General features: G+C 35.5%; 1 protein-coding gene across 1 annotated transcript in view; it reads right to left on the bottom strand.

Moving 5' to 3' along the window:
* Positions 1-13,560, bottom strand: part of LOC149803010 (meiosis inhibitor protein 1-like) — a 216,338-nt gene extending 202,778 nt beyond the window's left edge. The window contains exons 1-3 of the mRNA XM_089952558.1: positions 13,408-13,560; positions 10,279-10,548; positions 2,524-2,571 (exon numbers count right to left, since the gene is read on the bottom strand). Of these exons, the coding sequence (XP_089808684.1) occupies positions 2,524-2,571; positions 10,279-10,528 (298 nt within the window). The 5' untranslated portion in view covers positions 10,529-10,548; positions 13,408-13,560. The remainder of the gene's footprint in view (positions 1-2,523; positions 2,572-10,278; positions 10,549-13,407) is intronic.
* Positions 13,561-14,735: the final 1,175 nt, after the last annotated feature.

The following is a 14,735-nucleotide window of genomic DNA, read 5'->3' as shown; positions in this document are numbered from 1 at the left end:
TTTTATGAGACAATCGTCTACAACGAATCTCAATTCTTGTATTGTTCAAAAGTACAATATTGATGTCATGATTTCACTGGAAGTAATAATGAAACTTCTTATCATCCCTGAGGACATCTCTAATTGCCAGTTCAAGAATTATCTGAAACTCACTTGCCCACAATGGTCTATATCTATGAAATCAAGCTTTCTATTTTACGAAGTATTCACTTTGCTTGGCTGCCTTGTTATCTTTGATCACAGTTAAAGTGAAAGAGTCGGTTAATTTAAGGTAGTTTCTGTTACAAACACAATAATGTTTATTACACTGTTCAATTGATTAAATAAAGTGAGTTCACCCGACATACAACCAGGACTGCTAGATTTTAAGTTTCTAGGATTTTCGTGCCTTTTAACTTCTCTTTTATTCCACCTCCTTTATCTGATTCAAAAGAAATAATAAATAAGATAATACAAAAGAGACCAGCTTTTAATTCAGCACAATACAATAAATAATTCCAGAATTCAGATATCAAAGCACTTAATTAGGTTCTCAGAGAAAAGCTCATGGACATAGCAGTTACAATAGATTGATGCATTTTACGTTTAATTACAAAAGCACACATTGCATTTATCGTGATTACACTTATAAGGAACTAAAATATAGAACTAGAACACAAATTTCAATTCATAAAAATTATTTAATTTGTATTTGTTTATTAAAGTACTGCCTCCACTTGGTGTGAGTGACATTTTATTGATCAAAATTTCACTACATATCATTAATTGCAGTGTACTAGGAATGTTGTTTGGAAAGAAAATGTAAAAAATTGAATGACCTATTTTTAAATTTGATATTTCATAGTGTTGTTTAAAATTTCCAGGTCCTATCTACCGTTTTTGATTATAAAACAAGAGATACATCAAAGTTTCCGTTACCAATTTTGATTAAGATTTTCTTCAAATTCAATAAATAAGGATCAATTTTTGGGGTATTTTCGGGTTTAGAAAATGGTATCCACACCTGATCCCACATTATAAGCGGGTTCACACATTATCAGGGTGCGAGTTATCGAGGGAGTGGTGTATTGAGGAATAGGAAGTTAGAAACCATAAGCTTGTGTGTTCATGCAATATGTTACAAATTCTGTGAAGTGTCAGAACCAGACATCATGTGTTTTACAAAGGACTGAAAATAACGTGCATTTCTGACCACAATATGTATTCTCTTCATATTATAAAACAGAACATGAATCAGATTCAATAATGGCAAACATTACCATAATTAAAACAAGTCAATGTATTGTCAATTAAATGAAAATCCACCATCATTTAGATTTCTCCACTGATGACACTCATTGTGATTATTTTGTTACACAATTAACAGCTCTCCTATATGATGGTGCCTGCATATGTCTAGTGATACCATTTCTTAATAAAAATAATAATAATAGTAATGATGATGACAATGATGATGATAATGACAATAATGTCTTTATTTAAAGAGGGTAACTCAATTAGTTAAATATATCACATCTCCCTTGAGGCCCTCTAAAAAAACCGCACTATCTTAAAATCAACTTTGCACAAAACACACATTGCAAACTCAAGATGTTTGCTACTTGCCTGCACTGACTAAAGCTCTGATCTACAGGTATGGGTGAACTTGTTGAAATATTTCTTAGCTGATGGTATATTAGCAAAGTACACTTTTCAAAATCAACATGAAGTGACCAATACAAAATAAGACCTGTGCTTAAATATTCCTCAGAAAACATTTTAAAAGCATAATAACAATAAAGCAAATGCATTAAAAATACCCAAATGTTTGTGCCACATTATATTTTGATCAGTATAATTTTTATCACACCTTTGCCAAAGGTCAGCCAATTTTAATCAAAGACAAACAAGCCATCAAACCTACTTAGTACTTATAACACTGCAATAAATATCCTGCTTTTTGCCTTTAACTCTCCAAATTACAACATTAAGTAATCAATTTACATAATGTTGGACACATCTCAACCATTGTATGACCATTGTTCATCATATTACTCAGTATATATCACTGTACCAGTCGATGCACTAGTGGAAAAGTTCTGGTCCACAGTAGTCTGATTCTGATGTGTACATGTAAGTTTGGACAGAAATCATAACAATACCAATTTGTTTTTCCTAAAACAAATATTTTTAATCATTTAATTTTCAAAGCAGTAGATTTAAACAATAAAACATGGGCAGCAGACGGCCATAAAAACTTTATTTTTGTCCTACCACTGGAATAATCATATGTATGCATATTGATTTGTATATCACATGCACCCAACTCCAAACAACAAAAAAGCCAGATATGCAGCTGTACAATGCATCAACAGATCAAGGTCAAGTGTTGCACATATTATTTCATGTGGATAGCATAGACCCTGACATGATGACACATCACATGACTGCAGATCTGAGTCTAGGCATTTCAGTTTAGTATGCATATGTGCAAATATGGTATGCAAATTATCTTGTAGGTACTGAAGCTACTGAAGCTCTTACCCTCCACTACAACCGATGTGTAGGCTTCATCTTCATTGCCTAGCATTCCTGAAAGACATATTTCAAGAATAAATCATTACAAGACAGCCAAGAATTATACAATACACTTCACAAGACAGCCAAGAATTATACACTACAGTTCAAATGGGACACTATTTTACAAGGTAAAAAGACAACATGCCATCTTGTCATTTAAATGTGTAATGACCAAAAACAAACATCACACAAAACAAAGATTTAAACCACTATCACCAATTTCTCTAACCATATACTGAATGAGCAATTTTACAATCTATATTAAAACCACTCGAACAAAGGACTTCCATTGAGAACTTTTGCAACTTTATCTACTTCCACTAATTCAGAGCTCTAACTGTGATATAAAAAATATGATTGCTGTAGTTAAAATTATATTGTAAAGGAAGGATTGTGTCATTCTGCTTATCTGGAAGAGAATAGTGATGACAAAAAAGTGAAAGAAGGTGCTTGTGTCCTGTAATTCTAGTCAGTTGTCTTATAAAGTGGTATTGGATTTGCCACAAGTATATGTACGATTTTGTACAACATGACAAATGAAGAATCTGTGCATCTGATCCCATGAAATGCACACATCTCCATAATGCTGGTATAATACCATTTCGAGTCTTGCTTTTTGTCCCCCAATTTCTTGGCATGAGTATTCATGTCTTTAATAGGTTTTCACATCAGACACGCGGCAAAAAACTCCACAAAAAACTCTTCTTGTTGCTTAGCGGTACAAGCTCTACAGTTGAAGCAACATTACAATCAAAATGATCAATCTCAAACACTGAGATATCCTCACACCATTGTACAGGTGGGACTTAGGTCTCATCCTCATCCAATTCAAAATCACATATATCTGGTGTTAAACCAGGACTAACATCAATATTTAAATCAAATCCTGTTCAATTAAATTACTCTACATGTATACTGCTTCCTTTCATCCCTTCAAACTGATTAATAACTGGATTTTAATCCATTTTTGTTTACCTCATCTACATGTCTCTTGAAAGTGTGCCCTTCCTTTGGATCTAAATTTTTACATGCCATGTATTAAACTTGTTATCAAAATATTGAGTAAACTGTACTCTCATTGGCTATGATATTCAAAAATATGTAAACTTCTGTACTTTCAACTAATCAAATTTCAATCAACATAACAGTCATATAGGAATATATGCAGCACTGTGATTTCAAGTCGTTTTGGACTAAGCACATTATATGCATCAGTGGGGAACAAACTAGTGTCATCAACAGTGAATATAAGCAACAGTGGGGATGAAGTTTAATATTTACAGGCAACTCAAAAATACAGCAGTGGGGAACAAACTAGTGTCATCAACAGTGAATATAAGCAACAGTGGGGATGAAGTTTAATATTTACAGGCAACTCAAAAATACATCAGTGGGGAACAAACTAGTGTCATCAACAGTGAATATAAGCAACAGTGGGGATGAAGTTTAATATTTACAGGCAACTCAAAAATACAGCAGTGGGGAACAAACTAGTGTCATCAACAGTGAATATAAGCAACAGTGGGGATGAAGTTTAATATTTACAGGCAACTCAAAAATACAGCAGTGGGGAACAAACTAGTGTCATCAACAGTGAATATAAGCAACAGTGGGGATGAAGTTTAATATTTACAGGCAACTCAAAAATACAGCAGTGGTATCATAAGGGTTAAAGGGAGCATCCACCTAATTTGGTTTTGATGTCTACACCAAGATATTTAGCATCATCAACTGCTGCTAATGTCTCAGCTTGAAAAGTATATATATATATATATATATATATATATATATATATATATATATATATATATATATATATATGCATACATACACCCACACAGACAGACAGACAGACATACATACATACATACATACAATCAAAATAGGTGTCTGCTTCTATAAATATGTAGCACTTGGACTTTATATGGGCTATTCCAAAACCTTGGATCAAATGCATGTAGGTGAGATAAGTCTGTAGACACCTGCATTGTTTTTTTTGCCTTTATGGAACAAACATTTGCTTAGGAATAATCAGTAGGAATCTGACCTGAATTTAAGGATTTACAGTAAATAATCTTAAGAACAGGTGTTACCAGAAATTCACTTCTGATCTGCTTTAGTACAGTTGCATAAGAGAGTCTGGATCCGCTGATTTGTAGAAGGGGGTGGGGTCAAGATCAGTGATGGCAGTTTAGGTATCCCATTTAAAGAGATAACTATGTCTGGCATTGTTGGGTACTTGCATTTGTATTTGTCAGACATGCGTTTTTTTTTATTTTGATTTTCTTGTATAATCTAAAGTAGACTTTATTTGGTTGCTGTTGGTGTTGTTATAGGGTTTAATGCCATTTTACAGCATATATAGGCTATACATTGAGGCCAGTATTAATAGTGGAGTAAGAACCCGGGTAAACCCCAGAAAGAACCATTGACCAACAAGAAGCTACTGGTAAGCTTTCTCACATACCCATATTGGCCGACTTTTTTGGTAAATAGGTACTGATTTTTTAAGTACTAAAGTGAATTTCAATTCTGAGGGAATGCATATAATTCTTCAACCAATCTGAATGAATTTCTATAATTTATCTACAGCTTCTGACATGCAAAGTTTGACATTATACTAGTTTGCTCTCCTGCCCATACCTGTTTATTTCTTAAGACCTGTTTACAATCAGATATGCCTGCAGACTTGTGCCTTCTTAATATGGGTGTGATTTGGTGTTACAGATGTTATTAATACTGTGGTTCATAACCATTTGAACCAGACTGAAAACATCCAAAAGGCTTATAAATCCTCATACATCTGAGGTGAAAGTCATGATAGCTAATTAGTATATCATCAGCTGACTTATAATCTAAGGGTCATGGATCTGACACCTGACCAGGCCAGCATGGATTGCCTGCCTCAATTGCTTGGGAAAGTCACTTAGCTTTCATTGTCTCAGCATGGAATAGCCAATAATGTTTTAAAAGTGCTATTAAAACCAACAACCCAACCATCATATATTCGAGGATAACTGCAGTCTGGATAAATGCTGCCAAAACTTATTTGGTGAAGAGTTAAATACAAAAGTTTAAATGTGAAATGTGGTTTGTTTTGGCTCTGAGGAAGGGGGAGGGGTGCAGGGATGGGGGGAAACTAATTTTAATTATGTAATACTTACCTGCCACTACTGCTATCTGGAACTTCTTCTGAGACTCAAGTCCCTCATCAAAAATCATAATTCCATTCTCCCATTAGATGGACATGGTTCTACAAACCAGTACATAAAGAACACAGAACCAGTCTGACTATGACATGATAAGCCCCCATGCAAAATATTTGACTTAGATCCAGACTATACTTACAACCTCAGAGCTAAGTGTGAGGATGGAATCTTGCAATAATGGCAAGTATCACATGACTAAAATCAGCTTATCCACCCATCCACCCAAAAGTCAAATTACATTTTTATAGAAGAAACACATTATCCAACATTATTGCCTTTCTGAGTGTGCACAATTTGAGAAAGCCTGATGGCCTCAAGAAACTGGTATATACATATAAAAAACTTACGTACTTACCCTTATGTGATCTATAAGACACTAAGCCACAACTATAGGGCCTAAAGAAAACATGCTTTCACACAGATGCACTAAAGATTGAAAGTAAAAAGAGGAAAAGGTAGCGCATGACTGCCAAAATAGAGCTCTTATAATACCCTACAATGAAGAACAATTAAGATAAGTCTAGGAAGTGTCAAACCCCAGACATCTCCAGTATTAGTTCTTATGAAGACAAGACAACTGATTGATAAGCTTTCTTGATAGAGATGATAATCTGCCTTTATATGGTGGATGCTGAAAAATATCAGCAGGGGCCCATAATAAGATGGAAGAGATACTTCTTACCCTTCCTTATCTCTTCTGAAGCAGTCAAATAGAACAATAAGGCCCTAACTGGTCAGAGAAGCCTATCTTATCCTCCCCAGTATGGATACAGCTGAGACTGGGGACCTAAATAGGAAATGGAGCAAACAAAGGAAGCAGATTCTTTGATAGGAAAACAAGTTCACAAAGGAGCGAAACTGACTCATAATTACCATTTAATTGTAAACAAACGTTTCTTGAGACAAGGAATAAATCACCCCTTCTCTTCTCAGAAGCCAAGGACAGCAGGAAGACAGTTTCATAGGTAATATCTAAATCGGTTTCTGACATAGTCCACACAAGCACAAAAGATCTCATCTCACCATCAATGAACAAAATAATTGTCTCTACAGATCGAAATATTTGATAAGATCGAAAAAATGAGGGTCTGACCCAACAGTCAGACTCTTAGAGAATTTGTGCATGACAGACAGGGCTGCCTATAGCCAATAATGGTGGAAACTGAACATCTTGAAATGGAAGAGAAGAAATGTCTGCCACTGCAATCAAAGGTGGACAGCTAGGCTCAATGCATTTCCTATGACAGAAGATTATCCAGTTTGAATCATAAACCCTGGAAGTGGACTGCCCCTTAGCCAGGGTGATGCAACTTACAACCTTGTTCTGAACGGGTCCTTGATCACTTGATGAGCCCAGAGTGAAGGTTGAGAATCTGGGGGCCACTGCAATGTAAAGACCCCTAGTGCTGCGACAGCAGGCTCCTCCTCTGAGGTAATATCCTGGACTCATCTACTAACAGGTCATGATAAATGAACAACAACCATCTGGGCTGTGACCCTGACTTAATGGAGTAGCTACCGAATCAGTCTTAAGGGTTGGAAGGTGAAAATGAACAGATGATCACAGTTTGGACTGAAAGCATCCACTGCCCATGCCCTATGATCCTGGAATGGGGAGATATAAAAGGGGAGCTTTTTTTGTCCAGTCTCATGCAAACAAGTCCACCAGAGGTCTCCCCTACAGTTGAAAATGTGACTCTTCTACCTCCTGGACCACACAGCCCTTTTGGACTGAGTGACCACCAAGATATTTCATTTTCCAAGAATATGGCAGGAAAGGAAACTTCCATGCAAAGAGAATGGGTACTTATGACTCCTTGTCTCCTGAGGTATGCTACAACCAACATGTGGTCAATGGTCATCACACAATGACCCCTCCTGCAGGGATACAAAAACTGCCTGCATTCACAAGTTGTTTATGTGGAGTGTAGCTTCTTCCTGGGACATTGTGTCCTGAAGAATTACCCCTTATGGCTCCAGGTGTGAGCCCAACTCAAACTTGACACATCAGTAAGTGAGGTCTGGGAGTGTGAATTGGGACTCCCATGAGAAACTGGTTTTGATTAGACCAGCAACTCAAATGGTGATGAAAATCAGGCCCAAGAGAGAACCAAAATGATAGAGGACCCTTGTGCATTCTCCAGTTTGCTAGCAGGAGAAACTGGAAAGGACACAAATGAAGTCTTCCAAGGGTAACCAAGTCTGCCTTGTAGTTCAAGGTTCCCAGAAGCATAATGTATCGGGTGAGCCAACAAGGTCTGCCCTGAAGCACCAACAAGAAATAAGATTTTGTCTATTCTGCCAAGTGGAATATGAACTTGCCCTAGGCTGCTGAGGATGTTCATCCCCATGTAAACAAAATCCTGAGAAAGGATTAGATCAGATTTCCCTTAATCTGAAATTGGCCCTAGTTAGGTCAATGTTGACCAGCAGATGGTAAGATCTTGTAGGGCATTGTGCATCAGTCAGTGGTATAAGTACTAGAGGATTTGCAATTCCCAGATCGCAGGTGTCTGGCAGCTACCGCTACTATCATCACCCCAATATAAGCTGTGGAGGTGATGTTGTTGTTGTTGTTGTTGTTGTAGGGTTTAACACCATTTTTCAGCACAAGATAGACTATACACCGACCCAAGAAAGTTACTGGCAAGCTTTCTCACATACCCACACTGGTTGAACCCAAGAATCAAACCCACACAGACCGCGGTGAGATGGCAATGATCCATAATGGTGAGCGCTTTAGACCACTTGGCCACTCAGGGCACTGGTGTGGAGGTGAAGGCTAAAATTAACAGCAGAGCTTAAAATTGAAAACCCTCCAGTTCCAGTCAAAACAAGAGGTATTTCCTACGAAGAGGACAAATGGGGATGTGAATCTTCATGTGCTGCTATATTAGGCTCATATTTGTAAAAAATGGGCCTAGAATTAAACATTACCCCCAGTAACTGGCAAGGGATTTGAGCATTTATTGGCAAAAATTTTAATTCTATGTCGATTTTAAAGACAGAGCATCCAACTTTTGTGATCAAACAACGTGTGGTATATTGCAAGGCTAGCAATTCACAATATACAATAGCCAAACAGATCTTCAGAAATCTACTCTTGACCATAAAACAGTTAGCAATCATGTTTGTGTTGTTATGTATATCTATCCTCTGTGTTTAATTTTTGTCAACGATTATAGATTGTAAGGATTATTCTGTAAACAACATATTACATGGCTAACATTTTTGTCCACGAGTGTAGACTAAACTTTAAGATAATACTTGTAAATATGTTTACTTGGATTTGAGGTCAGGACATTGAATTTCCCCTTGGCAATTCTATTGCTTACCTCATTTCTGACAGGTTGGCTGCTAAAATTTATGTAAACAGACCTAATCTTTTTTTTTTACAAATTTTATGAAAATGTCCATTGAGATGTATTTTCAGAAAATGAGTTATTGCAACATGGGTCAAGTTGGGAACTACATAACATTGTTTACATCAAAATTATTCATTCTGTTTAACATCTGTCTAGTAAAATTTGTCTTTTACTTCTGTTCAGTTATAATTTGAGAGAAATTGATTTAAATTATTAACTGGAATTACAAAATGCTCATTAACTTTAGAAAAAAAAATCACTATTTTGGTATTATTGTGAATTCATTCAATAACATTTTGAATTATATCATTGTGATATATCAAGACTGTTGGTACAACAGCACATTTAAGACTACTGGCACATCAACATTTTCAAAACTGGAATTTATTTAGACCACTGGAATTCATTCTGAACATTATACTTTTGGACTTGTGATTGAACTTTTAGAACTATTTGGGATTTAATTCACAATACTATAAGTTCCTTTTCAATTTTCACTTTGTATCCAAGGAAAATAATTTATTTGTTGAATTTTACTAAACTTGTTGGTTTTCACTTTTTTCTGTTATTTATTTAAAAACCATTGAGTCGTAACAGTGTGAAGAAGTCAAACATCTTGATAACCAGTAACAAAGTTGTTTATATCCTGCAATGTGAGTCAGAATTAGTCAATTTATTTGTTTTGTACAAATTCTAGCCCGATTGTTTATCTTTTTTATGTCTGGGCTATTTCTCCATTGTTTCTATTTTGCTTGTGTATGGGGGGCTGGGGGTAATTTCACCAGCCTAATGAACAATGAACTTGCTACAAGTAAATTTCCACTATTCCATAAACATATGTATTAGATACAGGCAACCAGGCTAACACAATTGTTGGACCCTAAAAAAGGATGACTTATCTTTTAGTTTAATGTATTGCATTATTTCTAATAAATTCAATTGGTTTTCCACAAAATTAAAACAGTTTTCAAGGCTAACTCTCAAATTCAAAGATATTTCAAAGTTGTAAAAACCATGGCAATTGTCCATGGTTGTCAATAAAAGAGGTTCAAAATAATTTTCAATCTGAAGACAGATTACTGTTTAAAAGACATTAACTATGAAACAGTTTGAATTCACCCTGAATCTGTTAGGGTCCAAGTTACCTGTTAGGACATTCAACAGATGCCACAATATTTCCTCCTCTTGGCCAAGAAGAGCCACCAGCTGTGATCCATGGCTGACCAGTAATCTCAACAGTTCAGACAGTGCAGGCTTCTTACAGATGGTCAAGAGATCTGGGTTATCCAGACACTCAACAATGCAACCAATGCATAAAGATCTGCTCAGCTGTGGATCATACACCAGCCACTTGTCATCATGTTCCACATGCCCCCTTGTCTCTAGGAAATTCATTTTAAAACCTGGGAAAATTCCTGTAAAATCAAGGAACTGTGAAACAAATGATAATACTGAAAATAATTCAAAACTGGAAATCTCATAGAAAGAGGTATGCTTTTCTAATTTGTCTGTTCCCCATGAAACACCACCAGTAAACAAGATTATTACAATTTATGCACACTAACATACCACCAGCAACATGCCGCTCTAATAAAAACACTAAACCCCCTTTTTGTTAGGGTCTTCTGTTAATTACCTTTATAAAAAAAATGTATCACTCAGAATATTATAGATTGTTTATAATCACATGGACAGATGTACACAATGATCTTTTTCTATGTTGAGGTCCTGCAAAGGTTCAGTCCACAAAAAAAGTCATCTGGATAGTTTTAAAATTAGCACTGATGATTCCACCAGGGTGCAATGCTCCAACCTAACTCCCACCCATGAGATCCTACCCACTCTACACCAATCCCTTCCCTTCAGGCTCTAACATAAAGACCACCTGAAAAGCTGAGACTAACATACAGGAGGTTTGGAAACTTCCTACCTAGCCCACTCTATAATTGAACCATGAGGACCAAAAAATTCTACCAAACACATGGGACCCTGTGACAAACTAGTGCTATTTAATAGTGGGCAGATACTAACAAATAGTCAGATCCAAACCTGCCTATGTAGCTCACCACGTATCAACCATTCCCCCGTTTTATTTGAATAAAGTTTCCAATATATTTTAACATTACATGATCATATGGTGGATTTGTTGAAGGTACCATAAAATCTTATCCATGGTAGATTTTGCAGACCACACTGTTCCTCAATTTCATTATAAACATACAAAATAAAAGGTCTCATTTTCTTGGCACAATATGTGAGAGTGCAAAATATATGGGTGTCTATGCAATATTTTGGGAAAAATCAGAGGTTGCATAGAAAATCTGCACCAGAGCTTTTTTATAAACCACTTTACAAACTTCCTACACAAGATACATTAATAAACATTGCCCCTTTATACTCCCAGTATATTGAAAATTAATTTTATTTACCCTGGTACTAGAATTCAAGTCACTGGTATCTAAGCCCTTTCTAAGCCTGTGTTGGACTCCATACCGATATACAAATTAGGCCCCCTGTCACTGATTTATCTCTTGAAATCCAAGAGCCAGCTCTGAGTATATTGAAAATACAGGGCCACTAATTTTAACTAAGTAATTAATTTCATTTACCTTGGTACTAGGATTAAAGTCATTGGTATCTGAGCCCTTTCTAAGCCTGTGTTTGACTCCTAACTGATATGCAACTTAGGCCCCGTCACTGATTTAGCACAACATGGTATCTATTCCCTGGGGCTATTCAACTGGCCTTTTTATCCTATGGAAAAGGTTTGCAAAATAGAAAATTTGGTGTTCTGACAGATTCAGGATTTTTTTCTTTATCCTTTTTGGAAATAACAATTTTAAAGTCACATAAAAATACATGAAAGTTAAATCCTTTCTATTATATTTCTAACTACTATATGCATTTGAAATTAAATCAATAATGTGAAATCAAATAGTATCAAAATTATTTCCAAATCTGAGTTAACTTTTTTTTCAAATGGTGAAAAAAATAAAGTGAAAAAGTATTCAAGAAAAAGTAACATCATTGCTCTAATAATACATGTGGAATATATCAATATAAGTTAAATTCCTCTGTTAAATATAGATATGGCACAAAGTGGTTTATAAAAAAGTATGTGCATGTACCGTTGAATGATGACCAAAATTTTCAGTCCACTCAAAGGTTCTACTTTCAAGGCAATTTTTCAAATCAAACTAAATTACATTAATACATTTTAATATAAATGTAAAGACACGTGCATAATCTTTCCACACAAAAAAATTAAAGATGCAAATGTTGTGTACAAATCAGGTACTGCAACTTCGGTATTGTGTCATGTGTCTGGAAGCAAAAATGGCACAACTGAGATATCTGGTGAAGCAGAGGAGAGGTGTATCCCTGTACAAAATTCTACCCCTTTACAAGTCATAAAATGTATGACATCTACCCTAAGATCATAAATATAAGAGTGGACATCTTATAATCTAGGACAAGTCAATGATTTACCAATTTTGATATTTTACAACTGAAAATCAATGTTAACTTACAGAATATCAAATATTTAACCAACCTAATCTTACAAAAATACATCTGAATGGAGCGAAAAAGTTGATGTTTCATTTGGTACTGATCTTTGGAAAACATTCAGTCTTAATGTAAAATTGGAAAGGTAGAAAATACATGTAGAACTTATGAATTGTCAACAGCTTTCTGACTGGCATTGCTATATTTCAATCTGTCACCCTGGTAAGTACTGCTAGCTTTCTAGCATAAGGGCAAATTCTCCCGTTTCAAAGTCAACCCACCACTGCTAACTTCATTTGCAATTCAAAAGGAATGATGTTAGGAACCGGCCATTTTAATTACCGGGTTTGGGGCCGCGAATTGTTTTGTGAAAACATTTTCGGCCCTAAACAAATTCTAACAAAATGCTTCCTTTTTTAAAAAAAATAAAAAAATATCTTATCATCTAATATATTAATTTGTTGAAATAATACTTTATCTTGAAGTAAATGGAAAAAAGTATTCCAGTTTGAAAGAAAATCCCATTCCCTTTCCAGGAAATTAAAAAGCCGTTGTATATGCAGCTTTCAATCCGTTATACTGTCCGTGTACACAGAAAGCACGGGGGCGGGGGGAGTTAATTCTCACAAATATATCGTTGAATGTGGACCTTCAGAACGTGCGATAAATAATACATTTTTTTAAACAGAAAAAAAAAAATAGAAAATTTGCTATCCCGGACGGAGGGGGGTCGAGTTGAGCTAAAGGCACCACGTTTTAATACCAACTTCTGCACCATCGAAGTCCTAAATCCTTATTTCTGACATTATGGCAAGCGTATAAAAACTGAATATGGGGTGTATGTTCGACAAATGCGTCTAAATTTGAGTATTTGAATTGAAGATCAACAGATTCGTGATGCACCGTTTAGAGTTCCAGGTGGATCCGGCGGTCGGGTTACCGTACAGAATATCTTAAGTTTGTTAAACAGACCAAGATGTCTAGAACCAAAAATTGATGTATGCATTTTGCTCTTTACTTTGAGATTGTAAAAACGATAATTAATTCTACATCAAAAGCATGAGATTGCATTCAATATGGACATTACATAAGACACGTGTATGAACTCCTGAGAACTGTCAGCATTTAGGGTTCTTCTGATATGCAAAGGAGGTTCCCGGTGGCTAATATTCAGCTAATATCATGGATATAATTAGTTCTTTTTCAAGAATGCTTTACGAAGCTATTTCAAGGCCATATATTTCTTTTCATAAAAGTCACTACCTTGCATAGTTTATAACACATTTTGATAGCAACAAATACTAATAGATTCCATATTTTCCACAAAGTAAGATGCATTTTTATTCCAACATTAAATTTGACAATCACAAAAGATCTACTAGCAAAACAATCCTTAGTGTTAGAGAAGCCGCAGAACGAGTTCAGAGAGTTAAACAAAACAACATATAGATGGCAGACTATACAGTAGCGAAATCACTCTGTCACACAACCATGATGTCTTTTGCAGACCCCTTCAGAGGTAGAGAAAGGCCTGGGATGATTCGAAAGTTTGAGGCCCCTATGCCATAGTTATAATGAAATTTTGGAATGTCAAAACAAGCCCATATAATTTACTATATAAAGATGTACCAGACAACTAAGTACACAACGAAGTATATTTATTATCTTCAGAATGGTTATTTTAAAAACTTGTTTCGAGGCCCCTTAGTGTTGAGGGCGAGGCCTAATGCCCACCCCACCCTACCTGATTGGGCTGGGTCCTTTGTATTATGTTATGTGTATCTATAATGTGTTTTAACATTTGTCCGTGACAGTAGATTGCAATGGTCATTTGTAAACAACTTATTACATGTCTAACTTTACCCCATGCTTGTTGGTTAAACTTTAAGATAATACTGGTAAGCATTTTTACATGGACTTTGGACACTTAAGGGTTCAAGAAAGAGAACTTGTTTACAGATTTTATTGGAAATGATCCACTTCCTGTTCATTTATATTGCGTTCTTAATAAAGTTGAAGTAAACAGAATTAATTCATTCCTACTTTAAATTCATCTCTAAAATCATTGTTAGTTGTGCTCAGACACAATTTGAGA

The sequence above is a fragment of the Sinohyriopsis cumingii genome, chromosome 3, assembly GCF_028554795.1.
Source record: "Sinohyriopsis cumingii isolate HCF-2022 chromosome 3, ASM2855479v2, whole genome shotgun sequence".
NCBI classification, from domain to species: Eukaryota; Metazoa; Mollusca; class Bivalvia; order Unionida; family Unionidae; genus Sinohyriopsis; species Sinohyriopsis cumingii.
Note: the sequence above shows the minus strand (reverse complement) of the source record. Positions and strands in the feature narration are given on the sequence as shown.